General features: G+C 37.6%; 1 protein-coding gene across 3 annotated transcripts; it reads right to left on the reverse strand.

Moving 5' to 3' along the window:
• Nucleotides 1-897: 897 nt before the first annotated feature.
• Nucleotides 898-15822, reverse strand: WASHC3 (WASH complex subunit 3). 3 transcript variants are annotated; one of them, XM_041398821.1, is made up of 7 exons: nucleotides 15724-15822; nucleotides 14223-14321; nucleotides 11917-11982; nucleotides 10520-10648; nucleotides 8875-8982; nucleotides 5568-5632; nucleotides 898-2655 (listed from the first exon to the last, which is right to left on the reverse strand). In XM_041398821.1, the coding sequence occupies exons 1-7, from the start codon at nucleotides 15772-15774 to the stop codon at nucleotides 2571-2573; spliced, it is 603 nt and encodes a 200-aa protein (XP_041254755.1). In that variant the 5' UTR covers nucleotides 15775-15822; the 3' UTR covers nucleotides 898-2570. The 3 variants fall into 3 exon arrangements, with proteins under 3 accessions (XP_041254755.1, XP_041254754.1, XP_041254756.1); XM_041398820.1 differs by having other exon boundaries at nucleotides 8875-8985; XM_041398822.1 differs by lacking the exon at nucleotides 898-2655 and adding an exon at nucleotides 3816-3969 and having other exon boundaries at nucleotides 8875-8985.
• Between the last annotated feature and the right edge of the window lie 292 nt (nucleotides 15823-16114).

Raw genomic sequence — 16114 nt, forward strand, 5'->3', positions numbered from 1 at the left:
TTAAGAGCAAAGGCATGTGTTTAGGAGCAGAAGAGCCTAAAGTGGTCAGAGGTTCCAAAGGTAGAGGAAGCACTATGGTGCTGAGATATTGAATGTACAAAGGGATGGTTTTATCTTTTTCCCTCCCAGTTCCTCACAATTCAGACATTTAGACTTCGTTACCACTTAACTGGGAGAGGAGACAAAGTGGCAAGATTTTTCTTAATGTTTCCGCAAATTTACCAGTGTTGCAGTACTCCACAGTAAACGTCTACCCTGAAAAGATCATCCAATTCCTAAGCAGTTAAATTCACAATCCCTACTAATGAAACTGTTATTCTGTGACATATATAATTATTGATTAATTATCCCTTATTTTAACAAGTGTTTGTAAGCCAGAGGCTTTCTTTTTCATTCCACATAAAAGTGTATCTGCAGTGGTGTAAAAGACAATTGATTTTAAGATGTTTTTTCAAACTAAAATTATTTTATATGAAAAGTTCTTTAGAATGTTAAACAACTGAAGATATTCCTTCTTTACTGTCTTTCGTTAACCTTGCTTGTTTCTTTAGAAAAATAATAAACTACTATGTAGCAATTCAACTCTTTAAATCATGCTACTTCCTTACATAGGTCCATGTCAGTACAAAAGTATCAAACATATAATGCACATTAATTTCAGCCTTCGTTAAATTTGCTTCTTAGAACAGTGGCTCTGGGATACTCAGTTCTCCTGTAGTCAGAGTGCCGCCATGGGTTAACTTTAACTCCAAACCCCAGTTTCCAAAACTGTCCCCTTAGGCTAGCAGGTTGTATCAGCAAAGTTAGCTCTGGAGAAACCTGAATTGCAGAGACTTTGGAAGAATTTTCAGTGTCTTAGAACAAGATATTGGAATAAAATGAAACCATAACTTTGGATACAAAGTATAGCTTTTATTTTACAGGCTGCTTAAATGAGTTTTCAAATATAGATTTTAAAAAGTCATGAGTGTTTCAGTATATACATTCTGAAATAACATTATCACATTTACATTTGAAATACTTATTGCTAATATGTTAATATTTTTTGTGTTTTACCAAGTGTTAACTATTAAGTACATTTTTAAGTGTTCAATAGCAATTAACCCATCATTGAAATACCATCTCTCGACCTTCTCTAGTGCACATATGCTTTTGTAGGGACTCAGGCATTATTCTGATTTACAGGTTACGGAGAGCATAAATATGTCTGAATAGGCTGAAATGGGAGCCGTGCTTAAGCTACAGGGAAAAAAACCCCACCAGGTAACCTACTGAAGTGGCAGAAATAACTGAGAGAAATAAAAGAGAGAATGTACTGACTCAGTCATAAAGGCTAACAAACTTATACCCTTGGAGCTTCAGTTTTAGTCTTCTCTTGGTCACAGCAAGAATATGAAATACCAGAAAGCTACTGACTGCCTGGCACACAGCATTCTGGTATAATCACAACAATCTGGGGAATTCAAACAAATTGCAAAGGATTTCAAGTGCAACAAACTGTATTAAAGACTCTTCAATGAAATATAATTTTTGAGTCACAAAGTACATCAAGTAATTTTGAGGGAAATCTTCAGGGCACATCAGGCATTTCTTTATATTGTTCCTCAATGAGTGCATCAAGAGGTGCCAAGGTAGTTTTATCCTTATACAACCTGAATTTTAGCTTCTTTGCTGAAATTATCAGCAAAGGCACCAACTTGGAGGTGATTTCTCATCCTAAGCAAACTGTTCAGCCACAGTGTCTTTCAAGTAAGGCCAATGAAGTCAGAAAACGACCCACACAGCAGTGAACAAGTAGTGAGATTCCATTAATGATCTCCCAGTCCCTTGCTTTTTTCTCAGTGTCATTTTCAAACCAACTTTGCCATGTTTGTACCTTTCTACAACACTGCAACCTGAATTGGATAAATCAACCCTTCAAGAGCAGGAGTTCCTTTAACAGCTTCATACAGACTCTAATGTGGCACTGAATAGCAGCATATGCTTTGAAAATAGATTCAAAATGGTTTTTAATATATTTTTCACTTGTATTTTAGTTCTTCTCAAATCTGAGTATCACTGATTTGCAATCACCATAAGAGAGCTGACTTATATGTAATTCTTGCTGCATCACTGCAAACACAGGATATTGTAAAAAAGGTACAGTTTATCAATGAAACACTTTCATTTTCCAAAGTTAATTTACCTTTAAGTTAAGAGGCAGAAAGAAAGCAACATAGGTTAAATGTTTACACAGAAAATCTAACAATGACCAGAACGCAATTTTAGTGACATGGAGGTTTAGAGGTGTGGAATTCTTAGAGCCCTACGAAGTAAATTATAGCAGAACCAGAAAAGAATCTGACACAATCCAGCATAAAAACTGCAAGGATCTCATGATTCATTTTCATGGGAGAAAGGTTCAGGTTGAAACATGCTGCCTGTTCAAACTTTCCAGAACAGAACACGGAGGATCTTAGTTCTTAAAAACACCATAAGACAAACCATGTCATCCATGTGATCCACAGAAAACCATTTTCTGCCAAAGCTCCAAACTCATGAGCACTTAACAAAGGATGGAATCAGTCTCTTCAGTCACTGAATGAAGATTCACTATCAGAACTGTCTTCTGCTTTGCCATCATCTCCCCAGGCAGGCACAGGGGCATCTGGGGTCCTGCAGCAACAAAAACATTCTGTGCTGTAAATCCAGCTAAGAGCACAAGCAGCTCAGCACGTAACACCACTGTCCTTGCACAACAACTGCAGGCACTTTATTGCCACAACATTTAACACATTAACTGTTTATGGTTCACAAACTCACACCTTAGTGCTATTGCTTCACCTACAACTGGAAGGCAAACACTAGAATCTGTAACTCACTGGACATCAAAACTCTGTAGACACCAGTATGAATGCACACCTTTGATGCCATCAGAAATGATGACAGATCATTAAGAAGTGGCAAACACTTGTAGAAAGAGTTGAAAGCAGGCAATAATGATTAATTCAATTTTTTTCAATCTTCAGAGGTTGTTGGGCTGAAAGGAACATTCTGTACACCATTGAGCAGTGTAAATAGTACATGAAAAAAATAAGACAGGAAATGAACAATATTGTATCCAACTAAAACTGCAGGGATAATTTAGTGAAGCAAAAAAGAATTACTCAGAGTGGAATTTGGCTAGAACATTGGGTTAAATTTGACATGCAAGAGCAGCCATGGGATTTTTATTGACTACAAATGATCAGACCTCTTGTATTTAGTTTTAAAGAGAATATTTAGGATGGATCTTAACATTGTGGCAAAATGTTTGCTTGGGGAATCTACTGGAAATGAAGGTGAGAGAAGCAAGCCATCTAAAGACTAACTAGCATTACTGCCTGAAGATGCTGGCTCTCCATGGACTCTCTTTCCTAAGTATGTAATTAATTTGACATACAAGCAATACAGAGCCTGATAAAGGCTGAAAGTGAGGTAGAAAATACAAACATAATTATACTTGGGGGAAAATGACATTCAGAGAAACTCACTTCCTGTATGACAGTTAACATCTCTTGGATAAAATATTGCATTTTAAACTAAGCTGACAGTAGTATTAATCATCCTGTTCTTATTTATCTTGGGAGTATAGAATTTCTTTTCCAACATTAGTTCTGTTTAGTATAATTTCTCTGTTGGGAATCCCTAAGGTAACTTTAAAGTGTTCCTAAACATTTTTGGTGCAAAGATGAGAAGTGTGTGAAAGAACTGCAGAAGAGCCTTCTCCCTCCCCACTGCACACCTCTAAAACAAATGAAGAAAGCATTTGCTTTCTCATGCAAATACCACTTCACAATATTATTCCTTGTTGCCGTGGTAATGACAAAACAGAAGAGCTGTGCAAAGACGTGATCTGCAGAGACCAGAGCAAAACCTCTCATTTATTAAGAAGAGGAAGATGATGCTGAATTCCTTTAGCTCATGAGAGCAGGACAAGCTCTTCTGGAACTGAAGACAGGCAAGAGAGGAAGGATAAGAAACAAAAGTCAAAGATAGGTAAACTGGGAGCTTGATAGAACAGGCAGTTACCAAACACTAAAAAGCTGAGAGAGGAGCATTAACAGAGGTGGAAAAGCCAAGAGGAGAGTGTAGAAACAATATTGTATCATTAGAATTAGCACATCTACAGCCACAAATAACCCATGCTCAGCCAATGGCAAGGAGCTGGGGGAGTCTGCAGTAAGTGACTGAGCACACAGCCCTGTGTACATTTTCCTAATTTTCTCTGGGACTGAGTGAGCAGACCTAAGGAAGCTGAAGACCCAGGAAATACAGGGTGAATGGCAAGACACATATAAAAGAAGCCTATAGTATCACGACAGCAAGAAAATTGAAGTCACCTCCGATACCTTAACATGTTCCACATCATGCACCTTGCCAAATAATTAGCTTTCTTTAACCAGTTTTCAAACCAATAACATTTTAAAGAAAATCTGGCTAAGCATTACTGTTGCACAGATCTTTGAACATGGATTTTGAGATCTAACCCCAAACATATTCTGTGAGCCTCAAGCCACAGTAATAACATTTCTGTCTTAATGCAAAATAGCAATCCAAAAGCAGACACTTTTTAAAAAACAGCTTTTGAAATTTTAACTTCTTATCTTTTTGTTTTATCTACTATAAAAATCCACCCAAACATGAAGAAATAGCAGCATTTATAGAAAGGTATGGACTTGAAAGCACAGCAAAAAATACAATATATTTAACACACATATAGAAAACCCACATTTGCTAAACCTATGTCCAACTTGCACAGGGTCTTTTTTTTTATTTCTCATTCAATCAGTAAAGAAAACAACTGAGGAATAACTACTTTAGTTTATCTAGACCAGGAAGCAACTGGGAGCTAAAGTCATACATCATATGATGATACTTCAGGTTTATTTTATTTAACAAGTATCTAGTTTCTGCATAAGCCTTTACAAAATGTAAAAGGACTTCATTGGAAATGAAAAATGGACTTTTTCATACCCTGACAGTTTCTGACAAGAATGCAAAAATACTTCAAACATTTTGGTGTCTATAATGTAAGAATGAAAGTTAATACTTTAATCAGTTTAACAAATTACCATTAATGGTCAGACAAGAAGCATTAGAAGTTACTATCTATTCTTATAGGGTTCACTTCAGATTAACTCAATCAACAGCCAAAATTTTGAACTGCTGACTTCAATTTACGCTGTCAATTTTGAAGTCAAGTTGTACACTACATCTACTGAGGAAATATGGAACAACTGTGTTGTCCCTCAAGCATTCAACAAAATAAGACTGAGTTTGTTCTTACTACTCTACAGTAATGACAATTTCTTATTGGAGTGTTGAAATCAAGTATCTGGGAAAAACCTCATAGTCTACACAGGGCACTGAAAATGGCTACTGACCTTTTATTTGAGTCCTCATTGCCAAATGCACATTGTCAGATGCTAGATTGTCACTGATATAGCTCAGAATACCTTGAGCAACCTCTTCTAAGCACGTGTTTTTCCAAGTTTTTTAAACACACAGTTGCACTGCAGCCCTACTGGGAGTCACAAATTACTTACTCGAGAAGGTCTGGATTTAGCCCCTCAGAAATCATTTTGTTTCGTATTGCCATTACAGGAACACCCTGTGTAGCAGGAGGAAGAATAATATAAAACTACTGGACACAAACAAGTGAGTTAAATAACACAGGTACTTTTAAACCACATTTTCATATAAATTTATGCATGTCACTTGTCAAACAACAGCACGGAACATTAATCTCAGTTCCCATCAATGTGAACCTAGAAGCAAGAAATGATTGAGATTAAAGGTCCTTTTAATCCCTCTTATATTTATGGCAAAACATCTGGAGAAAGTTGAAGAGAGAGAATCAAGACTGGATAGATATAACTGCAATTTGTGCACACAAAATTATGAAGCTGACATTATCTGTATGGGTAAGAACGTGGAGAAAGCACAAAGTAGCACAACGACAGCAGAGAAGTTGTGCTAGGAAAGACTTGAGCATGCTGAAGGTATGTGTACCCAGGAGAGAGAAGAAAACCAGGGAAGTGCATCCAGAAGGATCTCGTGAGGCAGTCCTAAAAGTAGGAGAAGTCTAAAAAGCATGGAGAAAAAGGCAAATAGGACATGAGAACAGAAGCACAATTTAGAAGTGAATTCTCTGAATACAACTGCTTGTACAGTCAGGCTTGAATCTTCTGTGACTTGTGGACAGATATCAGCCAAATATGTACATGTTAAAAAAATTCCTTCCCTTTACTGAGAGTCCTTCCACAGCTTCTGCACTTTATTTTACTCATCAACACCTAAACATCCTCTTATCTTGGATCACATATCCAAGACCCACATCCTCTCACGAGATACATTCCAAAAAACTGCTCCTATGTTTCCACCATAGTTGCTCAAAGGCAACTTGCTGCTTTGCCATCTCCTGTTGGAAACCATCAGAAATACCATCTGGATCACTCCATGCCAATATAGGATATGGAAAAAAAGCCCCAAACCAAACGAGGATACAATTTCTGATTTGAAAGGGACAAAGTTACTGGTGGTCTAAGAAATTCTAAATGAAAAGTGGTGTAGGACTATTATCTTTTGTCCAAAAGCAAGTAAAATGGTGCTAAAATAAAGGCCAGGCATGACTAACGTTCCAGAACAAGATGTGATTCTAGTGACAGCTAAAAGGTAAGAATCACAATCAAGGCTTGTGCATGAGCACTGTGGAACAGCACACACACAGATACATAGCTGTAGCAATCTATCAGGCACAATGTCAAAAAAGGTCACTCAAGTAGCTGCGATGTAATACCTTGAAATAAAAGAGTATCTCAGTGCTTCACAACTAATGTGTATTACAAAGGTGAATATTTTGAATATTTATTTGAATATTTCATGTCGGTTTAAAAATTCAGTTGTTCTAGTGTAGATTTGGACACCAGGGATTGTGTGTCTACACACCATCTTGTACTAATGCTTCTCCCCTGCCTGACTGCTCTTAGGGTGCTTTTCCCCACCTCAGAAGTCACTGATGAGTTGTTTATGCATCAATTCAAACCAGGTGAAAACAGAATTGAGACAGATCAGGCAAGGCAGAATTCATATTTGATTTCAATCAAAGGGAATTTGGTGTAGGACTTCTAAGAACGGGTTGTTTTTATGTTCACACTTGGAGCATGTTTTATTCCAACACTGTGTGCATTAAACTCTGCGAGAAAAAAATCCTCTCAGTACCCTCATATATCACAGATTCACAAAACTAATCTGAAGTTTAATCAAAATGCTCTTTTAGGCTTCTTAGCTGAAGGAAAACAATTAAGATTATAAATATCTGTTTATAATACAATCAGGACATTACAATTACTTCATGCTTTCCTAAATTTTAATCTGCAAATATGGTACTGCTTTTGTGTGATTTCTTGGAATATTGTAAATTTTAAAAAGTAAGAATTTAGTATCCTCAATTGCACTCCACCAAAATGAGTTTGTCACAATTTCATGGAAGAGCTACTTTTAGTTTAGAATGGTGCTCTTTTATTCTACAAACATTGTGAGTAATAAATAAATTATCAGTTCAAACAAATCTTCAGCTAGAAGCTTAATTTGGGCAAATAAATGACACTAACTGAAATACTTGACCGGACAAGGAGAAAAGTTTGGCAAATACAAAAACACACATTAATTTGTAGTATGTTAGTTTGACTTTCCTACCACACTGTTTACAACTGGCAGAGGAGTCACCAGGAACTGCCAGTACACAGGAGAAATGTGGAAAGTGAGATCTCACTCCTCTAGCAGTCACAAAAAAAAAAAAAAAATCAAAGTAATTAGACCATCCAGCACTTTCAAATACACTTTGAAGTCTGGCATTAAATCAATACAGTAACATAGTGTTCTACTCTCTGCTACTATCCCACTGCTAAGTTTTCCAAATAGTTTGTAATAAGCTACCCATAAAGTGCCAATTTGTGATTCAAGTGAAAAATTAGGTTTGGAACACCCTTCAAGGGATGAAGCAGACCAATTGTAATAATTTCTTTGAAGACTGAGTGAAACCATGAAGTTAGTTTTAACATAAGCAACATTTTATTAATACTATGACATAGTCATACTTTCCAGAATTATAATATGCATTTTAGAGGAAAATTTCCACTGACAAATTGAAAATAAATTGAAATAAACTCTTTGTTTCTAATCTTTGTTTCAATAGTTGATGTGAAACAACCTCTTAAAAATATCACAAATAGTCTCCCATTCACCTTCTCATTCCTTCATTAGATTTCACACATGTTAATATTGAGATTACAATAATTTATTTCCTACTTACTGCAGCACAGACCACAGATAAAGATGTAAATAAAACCTGCATCATGAATAACAGGAAACTGGAGTGGAAGCAGATAATGAAGCAATCCTTGTACCTCCATTTTGGTCCTTACAGAAATATCAAGTACTCCTGTTCTGGACTATACTTGCAAAGCTGTATTTTGTACCCTACAGTAAAATCAGGCTGTAATCAGTCTGTATGCAGGGAATGACTCCAATTTGCCAGGACAACTCCACTTTCAGTGGCATCTTCTGTGCCTCCGGCTAATATCACTTTGCATTTACACATTTCACACCTTCAGTTCACAAGTCTACCAGCAGAATTTTGTAGAAAGATCTTGCCAGAAGCTGTCTGAGGGAATATATTACATTAATTCATTCATTAGAGAAGATGTGCTAGAATATTATGATGTTACCCTACCTCAAAGGTTACTGTTGCAATATATGTTTTTAGACATTTAAGGTTCACTTACAGCTGTGTGGTACTTTCCACCAAAAAATAACACGTTAGCCAAAAAAATGACATGAGAACTGACTTACCACTTGCACCATTTTGAGGTATCTGGCATATCTTGGATCCTTGGCCACAGTTGTGACATTTTCTGTTACTACCTCCGTTTTCTGTAACCCTTCCTCTTGTGCATTGTTCTGCTGTGTGTGAAGAACAAACCCTTTAATGGTTAGATGTACACACCACACCCATGGAGAGATTCCAAACAATAAACTACATATTTTAGGGTAAAGTGCAACTCTTCCTCATCAAGATTATTCTGATCCACACTCACAAAATTAGGGGTTTCCTAGATGTATGAAATCACAAATCCAGCTTTTTTGTTGTTCAATGTTACAAGAGTGTCTTTCTACTTTTAGATACAATTTTAAGATATTGAACAACACATAAAAAACCAAAAATGCCCTAATACCCCTGTTAAGTTGCATTTAATAAAAATCACAGTATTCAATGTAAATGGTCTTTTTATCAAAAATATTTATAAGGAGTATATCTATAAATCTCCCCCAGTAGTCCAATGCCTTTTTTCCTCAAAATATTTGATTCCTTGACAAATGTTTCATACATATCATGTAACTTCTAAACTATACTTTTGAGTATAAACCATTACTCAAAGGATAATGTAATGAAATCAAAGATTCCTTGAAAATATTTAATTTAAATGAAATGAAAAATGACAAGAAGTTCTAGTACTTTTAAAAGAACACAGAAAACTAACCACCTGAAAGCATGGAAATATATGAACTTTATATACTTAAACATACTTTATATACTTCAATATCTGAGAGGAGGAACATTTTAAAGAAAATGAACTCATGATGAGTCATTCTCTAAAGTGGCTGGAACATGCAATGCTGTCCAGGGTCTCCCCTGCTGCTGCCTGCAAATCAGTGTTACAGTCTTTGACAGGCAGGCAAAAGCAGCAGAGTGCTCCAGCTACTGCTTTTCCACAGCAACTTCCACCAAATAAGAGAATGAGCAGAGATCAGAATTGAGGATTCCATGAGGAGAAACTGTAAGGGGAAACCGGGAGAAGAAATCCATCTACAAATGGGCCTGAAAGCCTCACTTAGTTGTGTGGTGATCATGGGACTCAAATGTCTGGGTTAAAAAAATCAACCAATCACACACATTAAATTCCCCAAAATGACAAGAAGTTAGTTGCAGGGGTAGTATTTTAATGCTGATTGCTAGTAATAAGCTGGCCTTTAATGTATGTGGAGGATAACATACAGAAAACCTTCAATGTAATAAACTCTTTAGAATTAAGCATGGTAGAAATTCCAATTTGAGCTAAAAGCTCACACTCTGAAGAAAGGAGAAAAGAGTTGCAATGACGTGATTTGAAATGTTATTTTCGTTCATGACTTTCACAGCACCCTGATGCAATTCATGTTCATATTTCAGTGTGATTGAAGAAAAGGAAGGAGAAATTTAGCACTAGATTTGAGTGAGTTCTAATTATTTAAGTCACATAGCTAATAAAGGGTATAGCCTTTTTTGTTTGAAGTCACTTGTTAAAACAGTGCCAGTAGAGAAAAGCCTAGTCTTAGACTTTTACAGTGATTGCTCACTTCCAATAGAATTGCTTCTTCTATCTACTGCAAATTACATTAAAAACTTGACCTGGAGAGCTCTATTCCTTCAAGGTATGAGTTATGCTTCACTACTTACTCCAGACTGAGGTGATCCAGCTGTCTGCTGGTCTGTAGCAGCCTGTGCCACAGGACCATTTGTAACACTATTCACATTTGCACTGGACGCTTCAAATTTGACATCTTCTAGGCCAGGAATTGAGGACAACTGAATGCAAAAAACATCATCAAATAAGCAATGAGCACTTTGTAAGACTACATGTACAACAAAATCTGCAGCACTCTGCTTACAACTTATTATCCAGGTAGGTTTTACATTAGTAAAATTGTAACTTTCTGCCCCTAGTTTTGGTATTTTGATTGGGGAAAAAATCTTTCTATCCAGCTGCCTTCTACAATAAAAAGTTTCACTGTTAACACAGTGCTGCAGAGCAGGAAAGGCTTCCACACCTTCCCAGCATTTTGCTACTGCATTTATCAACCACACAAGAGCCATGCAATCTCTGCTACTTCCCTTACAGTGAAAGAAATCATGGCAAGAACAGCTCTATCACCTAACAGATGGGAGACTGGTTGCAAATTTTTCAATTTTCTACATCTTTCACTTTTTTAAGGAAATTATGTGAGTGGATATTAAACACACCACAAATCTATTTGAAGGAAATTCTATTTAATATGATTCTGAAGAATTCTGCAAAAACCATCAATTCAGATAATTCCTAAATATTTTGAAATAAATAAGAATTAGTAAGCTCTGTTTGTATTATTACACTATTTTTTCCTCAAAAAGATCTTAATGAACCCTTTCAAAATATCCCACCCTTGCTCCCAGAAAAGCCAACTGAAATTGCCTCCATCATTATTGCAAGAAGAACTTGTTAAAATTTTATAGTGCATGATTGATTGACTTTGGGATTTTGTTGGGTTTTTTTCCTAGTAAATGATATACTATATTTCCTATCTAAGACCACAGATTATATCCTTTTGTCATTTCAGCTAAAGAAGATAAATCAAACTAATTTACATTAGCTTAGATCTAGTTCAGGTCACAATTCAATACCAAAAGGATTTACAAGGCTTCTCTCTAGTTACTTATATCAGCTGAAGTCCTTACAGTCCAGTAACATACAAAGATACTTTTGTTTCACAAAGGAGGAAAGAATTTCCTTATTAGCCTTTGTAGGCAAAAAGTGTTCCTTTCCTTTTTCACATGCTTAACAAACTCAAATTTTCCACTAGGTACTGTTGTTTCCCTTCTTCTGTATCAACTACATATTCAAATGTTACACAGTACAAGTAGTAAGGCATTAACTAGAGAAGAGAGTTAAAGAGAATTTTTGATATCAGGATTTTATATCAGCTTCTTCAAATCATTATGAAAACTTATTTGCTCAATTCAGACTCTAAAAAGGAAGCTAGTTCATATAATCTAGGAGGCTGTCACAGTTAGAAGATGAAGTCTATATCCATACAAACCTTTGCATCCAGAATATTGAGTGTGGTTTCAATTTGCTGGATACGGAGAGAGAGTGCTGACAATTTCTACAACAGAAAACAATTAGAATGTGTAAACACTCCCCTTTGCACTTGGACATATAAAAGAGTTTGCAGCTAGTTAAAAAAAAAAATCACTTTTTTTAACTTCTCCCTGCTGAAGGCAGAGTACAGTGTAAATGAGATTATCACATTATGAAATAAATGAAGTAATGACAACCCTTTTTAGAACAGTAGCTACAGTGGTACAAATTTTAAATAATTTTACTCTGCAGTTGGTTTTCCCATATAATGACAGAAATGAAGACAGACTATTTACAAAAGAAAGCCAAAGTAAATAGGGTATTACTTTGGGCAATTGGAGAATAATGGTAGACACATTGTACTCTCCCAGTTACTGAAAGATCTTTCTTCAAAGCTTTTTCCAAATGTGGAAGATGAAAAGAGATGATGTGTGTGTATGTAACTGAGCAAATACAAAGAGAAAATCTGATAATTAATACAGCAGGTTATTCAAAGTCCTATACAGTCAAAATCCACAATTAATCAGAACTAGCCAGACACTTTATATGCTCCAGGTGCACCTCAAATTTTGACTTTTTTTTTTTTTTAAATACAGCTTAAGTTTTTCAAAATTACTCCATAAGAACTGCCAGTCTTTTAACTAATCACTACCATACTCCACCAGACCTGTCCAAGTGAAGTTGGCTAGAGTGCTGGCTGGCAGATACGTACCATTCTGACAGCTTTCTGGCACCTTGGCAAGATTCTGCCTGGCTCTGAAGCAGAACTTTAACACCCTAAGAAAATGGCATTTCTGCCAATATGCTAGAAAAAGCAGGAGACTGACAGGAGTTAGTCTTTTTGGATAGAGCACTGACTTGTTTACAGATGGTCCTTTGTTCATGAAGAGGAGTCAGTTCCTATTGGAAGGAACTATGTGTCCTACATTTAACTGGATAAGGGGGAGGAAAGATGCACAAAAGACAATTATGCAATTTTATGGGTCTATTTGACTAGACAAGAGCCAAGAAATTTAGAGTTAAGGATGGTGTCAGCCCTGATTTTGAGTTTCTTGGCTTCTGTTGACTTACACTGCGACCTTTCACATTAAAAACACTTCTGTACTCAATAAATACGAAAAGCTTCTCAAGGAGTATATAAAGCAACTATTTAATCTCTTGAGTGACAACACATTTTGGTTAACTAATAACTGTTTTATTAGGCAGACTTCACAGTGCTGCTGTGTGCTCAAGGTGGCTTTGAATGTAGGTGTTCTGATTCCCACCGGGCCCATGGAAGAGGGAATACTGATATCAGGTGACAACTGACTTTTGGACAACTGACAACAGCATCATCAGGCAGTTACACTGTTCCACCTATCAAGTTACAAGAAGTTTAAAAACCTAGGAAAAATTACTTTTTTTCCTCTGAAGCTCCATATGCTCATGTAATAGCCAAATATTATACTTGTCACGCGTCTGGCTCTAAACTTCACCAACAAATAACAGAATTTCTCAGATTACATGGCTTAGTCTAATTGGATTTGACTGCTGCCCTGATCAGCTGCCTAGAGCTGTATAGCATTCTTTGTTGAATAAACTAATGAAAAAGTATAAAAAACCTCTAAAAAAAGTTACCCTCAAAGCCACATTAGAAAATACCCTTTTTTTACAAGGAGGACTCTTGTCCTGTTCAGTGGACAATTCTAATCTTGTTGGTCTGGTGTATTTCCATTTACTCTAAAGTCATCACATAAACTTACTAATCCTAAATATTTTTATTTTTCTCTCTTTTTTGCAGGAAACTGAAGTTAAAGGCTTCATGTTCTATACTAATCACTTGCCAAAAATGTCCTTTTTTCAACAGTAAAAACTATTTGTATTCAGCGCTTAGTGTATGACTCTCTTAAATTAAAGGTGGTAAAATCTGAAAGTAAGTTTTGATGGACCACAAGAACAGAGCATCCTTCTTTCATAACAAGATAAGAGCCAGAGATGAAGCTGCTCAGAATAAATTCCCTGTATCAAGAAGTTCAAAGACTGTTCCAAATGCAAACATTTAAGAAAACGGGACAGAGTGTGGCATAATCAGGAGTTCATGTGGATCCTTTGGGGAGAAATTCTGTCTTAAGCACTTACTAAAGAGAAACCTTCAACAGAAAGCAGACTACATTTTTGGTTTAAGCTACCAGTATTACTGCATCAAAAACATTTAAATGAATGGTTCCCATTTCTTGAATTTTTAAAAATTGTATAAAGGGACAGCTGGGAAAATAATAAACATACCTCTTCACAAACAGTAGAAAAGCGGTTGAGAAACTGCACTGTGTGAACCACAAACTGGTTTAGAAATGCTACAGTTCTTTTCTGCTGAATAGCAGGAACCTGCATTAAAAAATATAAGAAAACTAGGTTACACATCAATGTCAACTTTCACATTTGAATTGAAATATCTGTTTTTTAGAATAAATTATTTGGAAATTTGTCTTAAGTGTGCCTGCTATGAATGCAGTACCATTTTCTAATACACATATGCATCCATACAAATCCTTTGCCACTAAAAATCTACTAACACGAGAGCTGAGAATTTACAGCACATACAGAAAAGGCAATAAGACCCAAGAAATTAAGGATTGTTATCTTAAAGAAAACACCTTCATATGAAATTGTGAATATTCCTGAAAATCAGAAGGAAAACCAAACTTGGCCAGCCATATTAACAGTCAGTTACAACTAACACCATGACCAAAACAGAAGTGTAGTGATGTTGCTGTCTAAGTATTTAGTGGCTGCCCTACTTGTTCTCATTTGCAAGTCCAGACTACCCTAAAATAACCAAAATTATCTTCCAAATCAGTTTTGATGCTCACATACTTTTCAGACTAAAATGTAGAATCTTATGTTTGCCAAAAAGAATGGTGGTCATATTGTAACACAAAGTTGTCATTTTTATTTAAACCATTACAGAAGACTGAATTTGCACACAAAAGTTTACATATAAAGTTTTAGTGCCTCAGGGTTAATAACCTTGGACAACTGCTTTAAGTCTTAACCTTTGCAAAGGAAATTAGCCTATGAAATTGTCACTAAGTGGAAGATTTACAAGGAATATTATTGGCAGCCAGGATTCTGCTGCACTTTATTGGTGACTACAGTGACCCTCTGATCTTCACCTCTTCTTTAGTTGCTGATTTATCAGTGCATTCTATATACAATTCTCTATGGCCATCTTAAAACATCCTGACTTTTTCTGAGACTTTTGTTGCTACTATCTCGAGCCTTCAGCCTGTGCACAGCACAGCAGCATCAGCTGAAGTTCAATTCTGTGGTTCCAAAATTTGCGCTTATGACCTTAGCAGAAATCTGAGGGGTGGCACAGAGCATGGAAGAATCACTGGGTGAACTGGAACTGCCCTTACGCTCTCTATTGAGAAAACTAAGTTTAAAAAGAAAGTTTCTGCAACATTTAAAGAAATTAATACACAGCTTTGCACAGGATTTGCCTCCCAGATCGATGTTTGAAACGGCTTAGTCTTTAAATACAAAGTTATGGCAGAACTTGCAGCAAAACGCCCCAGGAAAACAGCTGGAGACACAGGTAAGGACCAGAGCCCGCTCGTTCCCGGGTGCGAGGGCGGCACCGTCACCGCACGGGGAGCTCCCCTCGCCCGCTGCCGCCGGGCCGCGCCGGGAGCCGGGGGGACGCGGGGCTCGCCCAGCACCAGGGCCAGCGCAGCCGGGGAGGAGGAGCGGCAGCCCCGGAGCGCCGGCCGAGCGCAGCCCGTACCTTGGTGAGGTCAATGCCGGAGCCCACGATGGGCAGCCCGTCCTCGTCCATGCTGACGGGCCGGGCAGGGCAGGGCAGGGCAGGGCAGGGCAGGGCACAGCCCCGCTCCGCAGTTCGGCCGCGCTCCGCAGCCGCGGCCCGGAAACAAACCCCGAGCTCCGCGGGGCGGGGCGCGCCCGCTGCACCGCGCTTCCTCCTGGGAAACGCAGTCCCGGGCTCAGCCCTCACGGCTGGCTCTGCGCCGGGGATAAGCCCCGACGATAAACCCCGAGCTGCTGGGCTGCCTTCTTTGGCACCCGCTTGGCGATGCTGGTGGTGGCCGCCGCTGGGGGGCCCGGCCATGCCAGTGGGGTCACACTGACACCCAGCTCTCCACAGGCCTCAGGACAGG

Source organism: Onychostruthus taczanowskii, unplaced genomic scaffold (assembly GCF_017590055.1).
Source record: "Onychostruthus taczanowskii isolate IOZ18803 unplaced genomic scaffold, ASM1759005v1 scaffold15, whole genome shotgun sequence".
Classification (NCBI taxonomy): Eukaryota; Metazoa; Chordata; class Aves; order Passeriformes; family Passeridae; genus Onychostruthus; species Onychostruthus taczanowskii.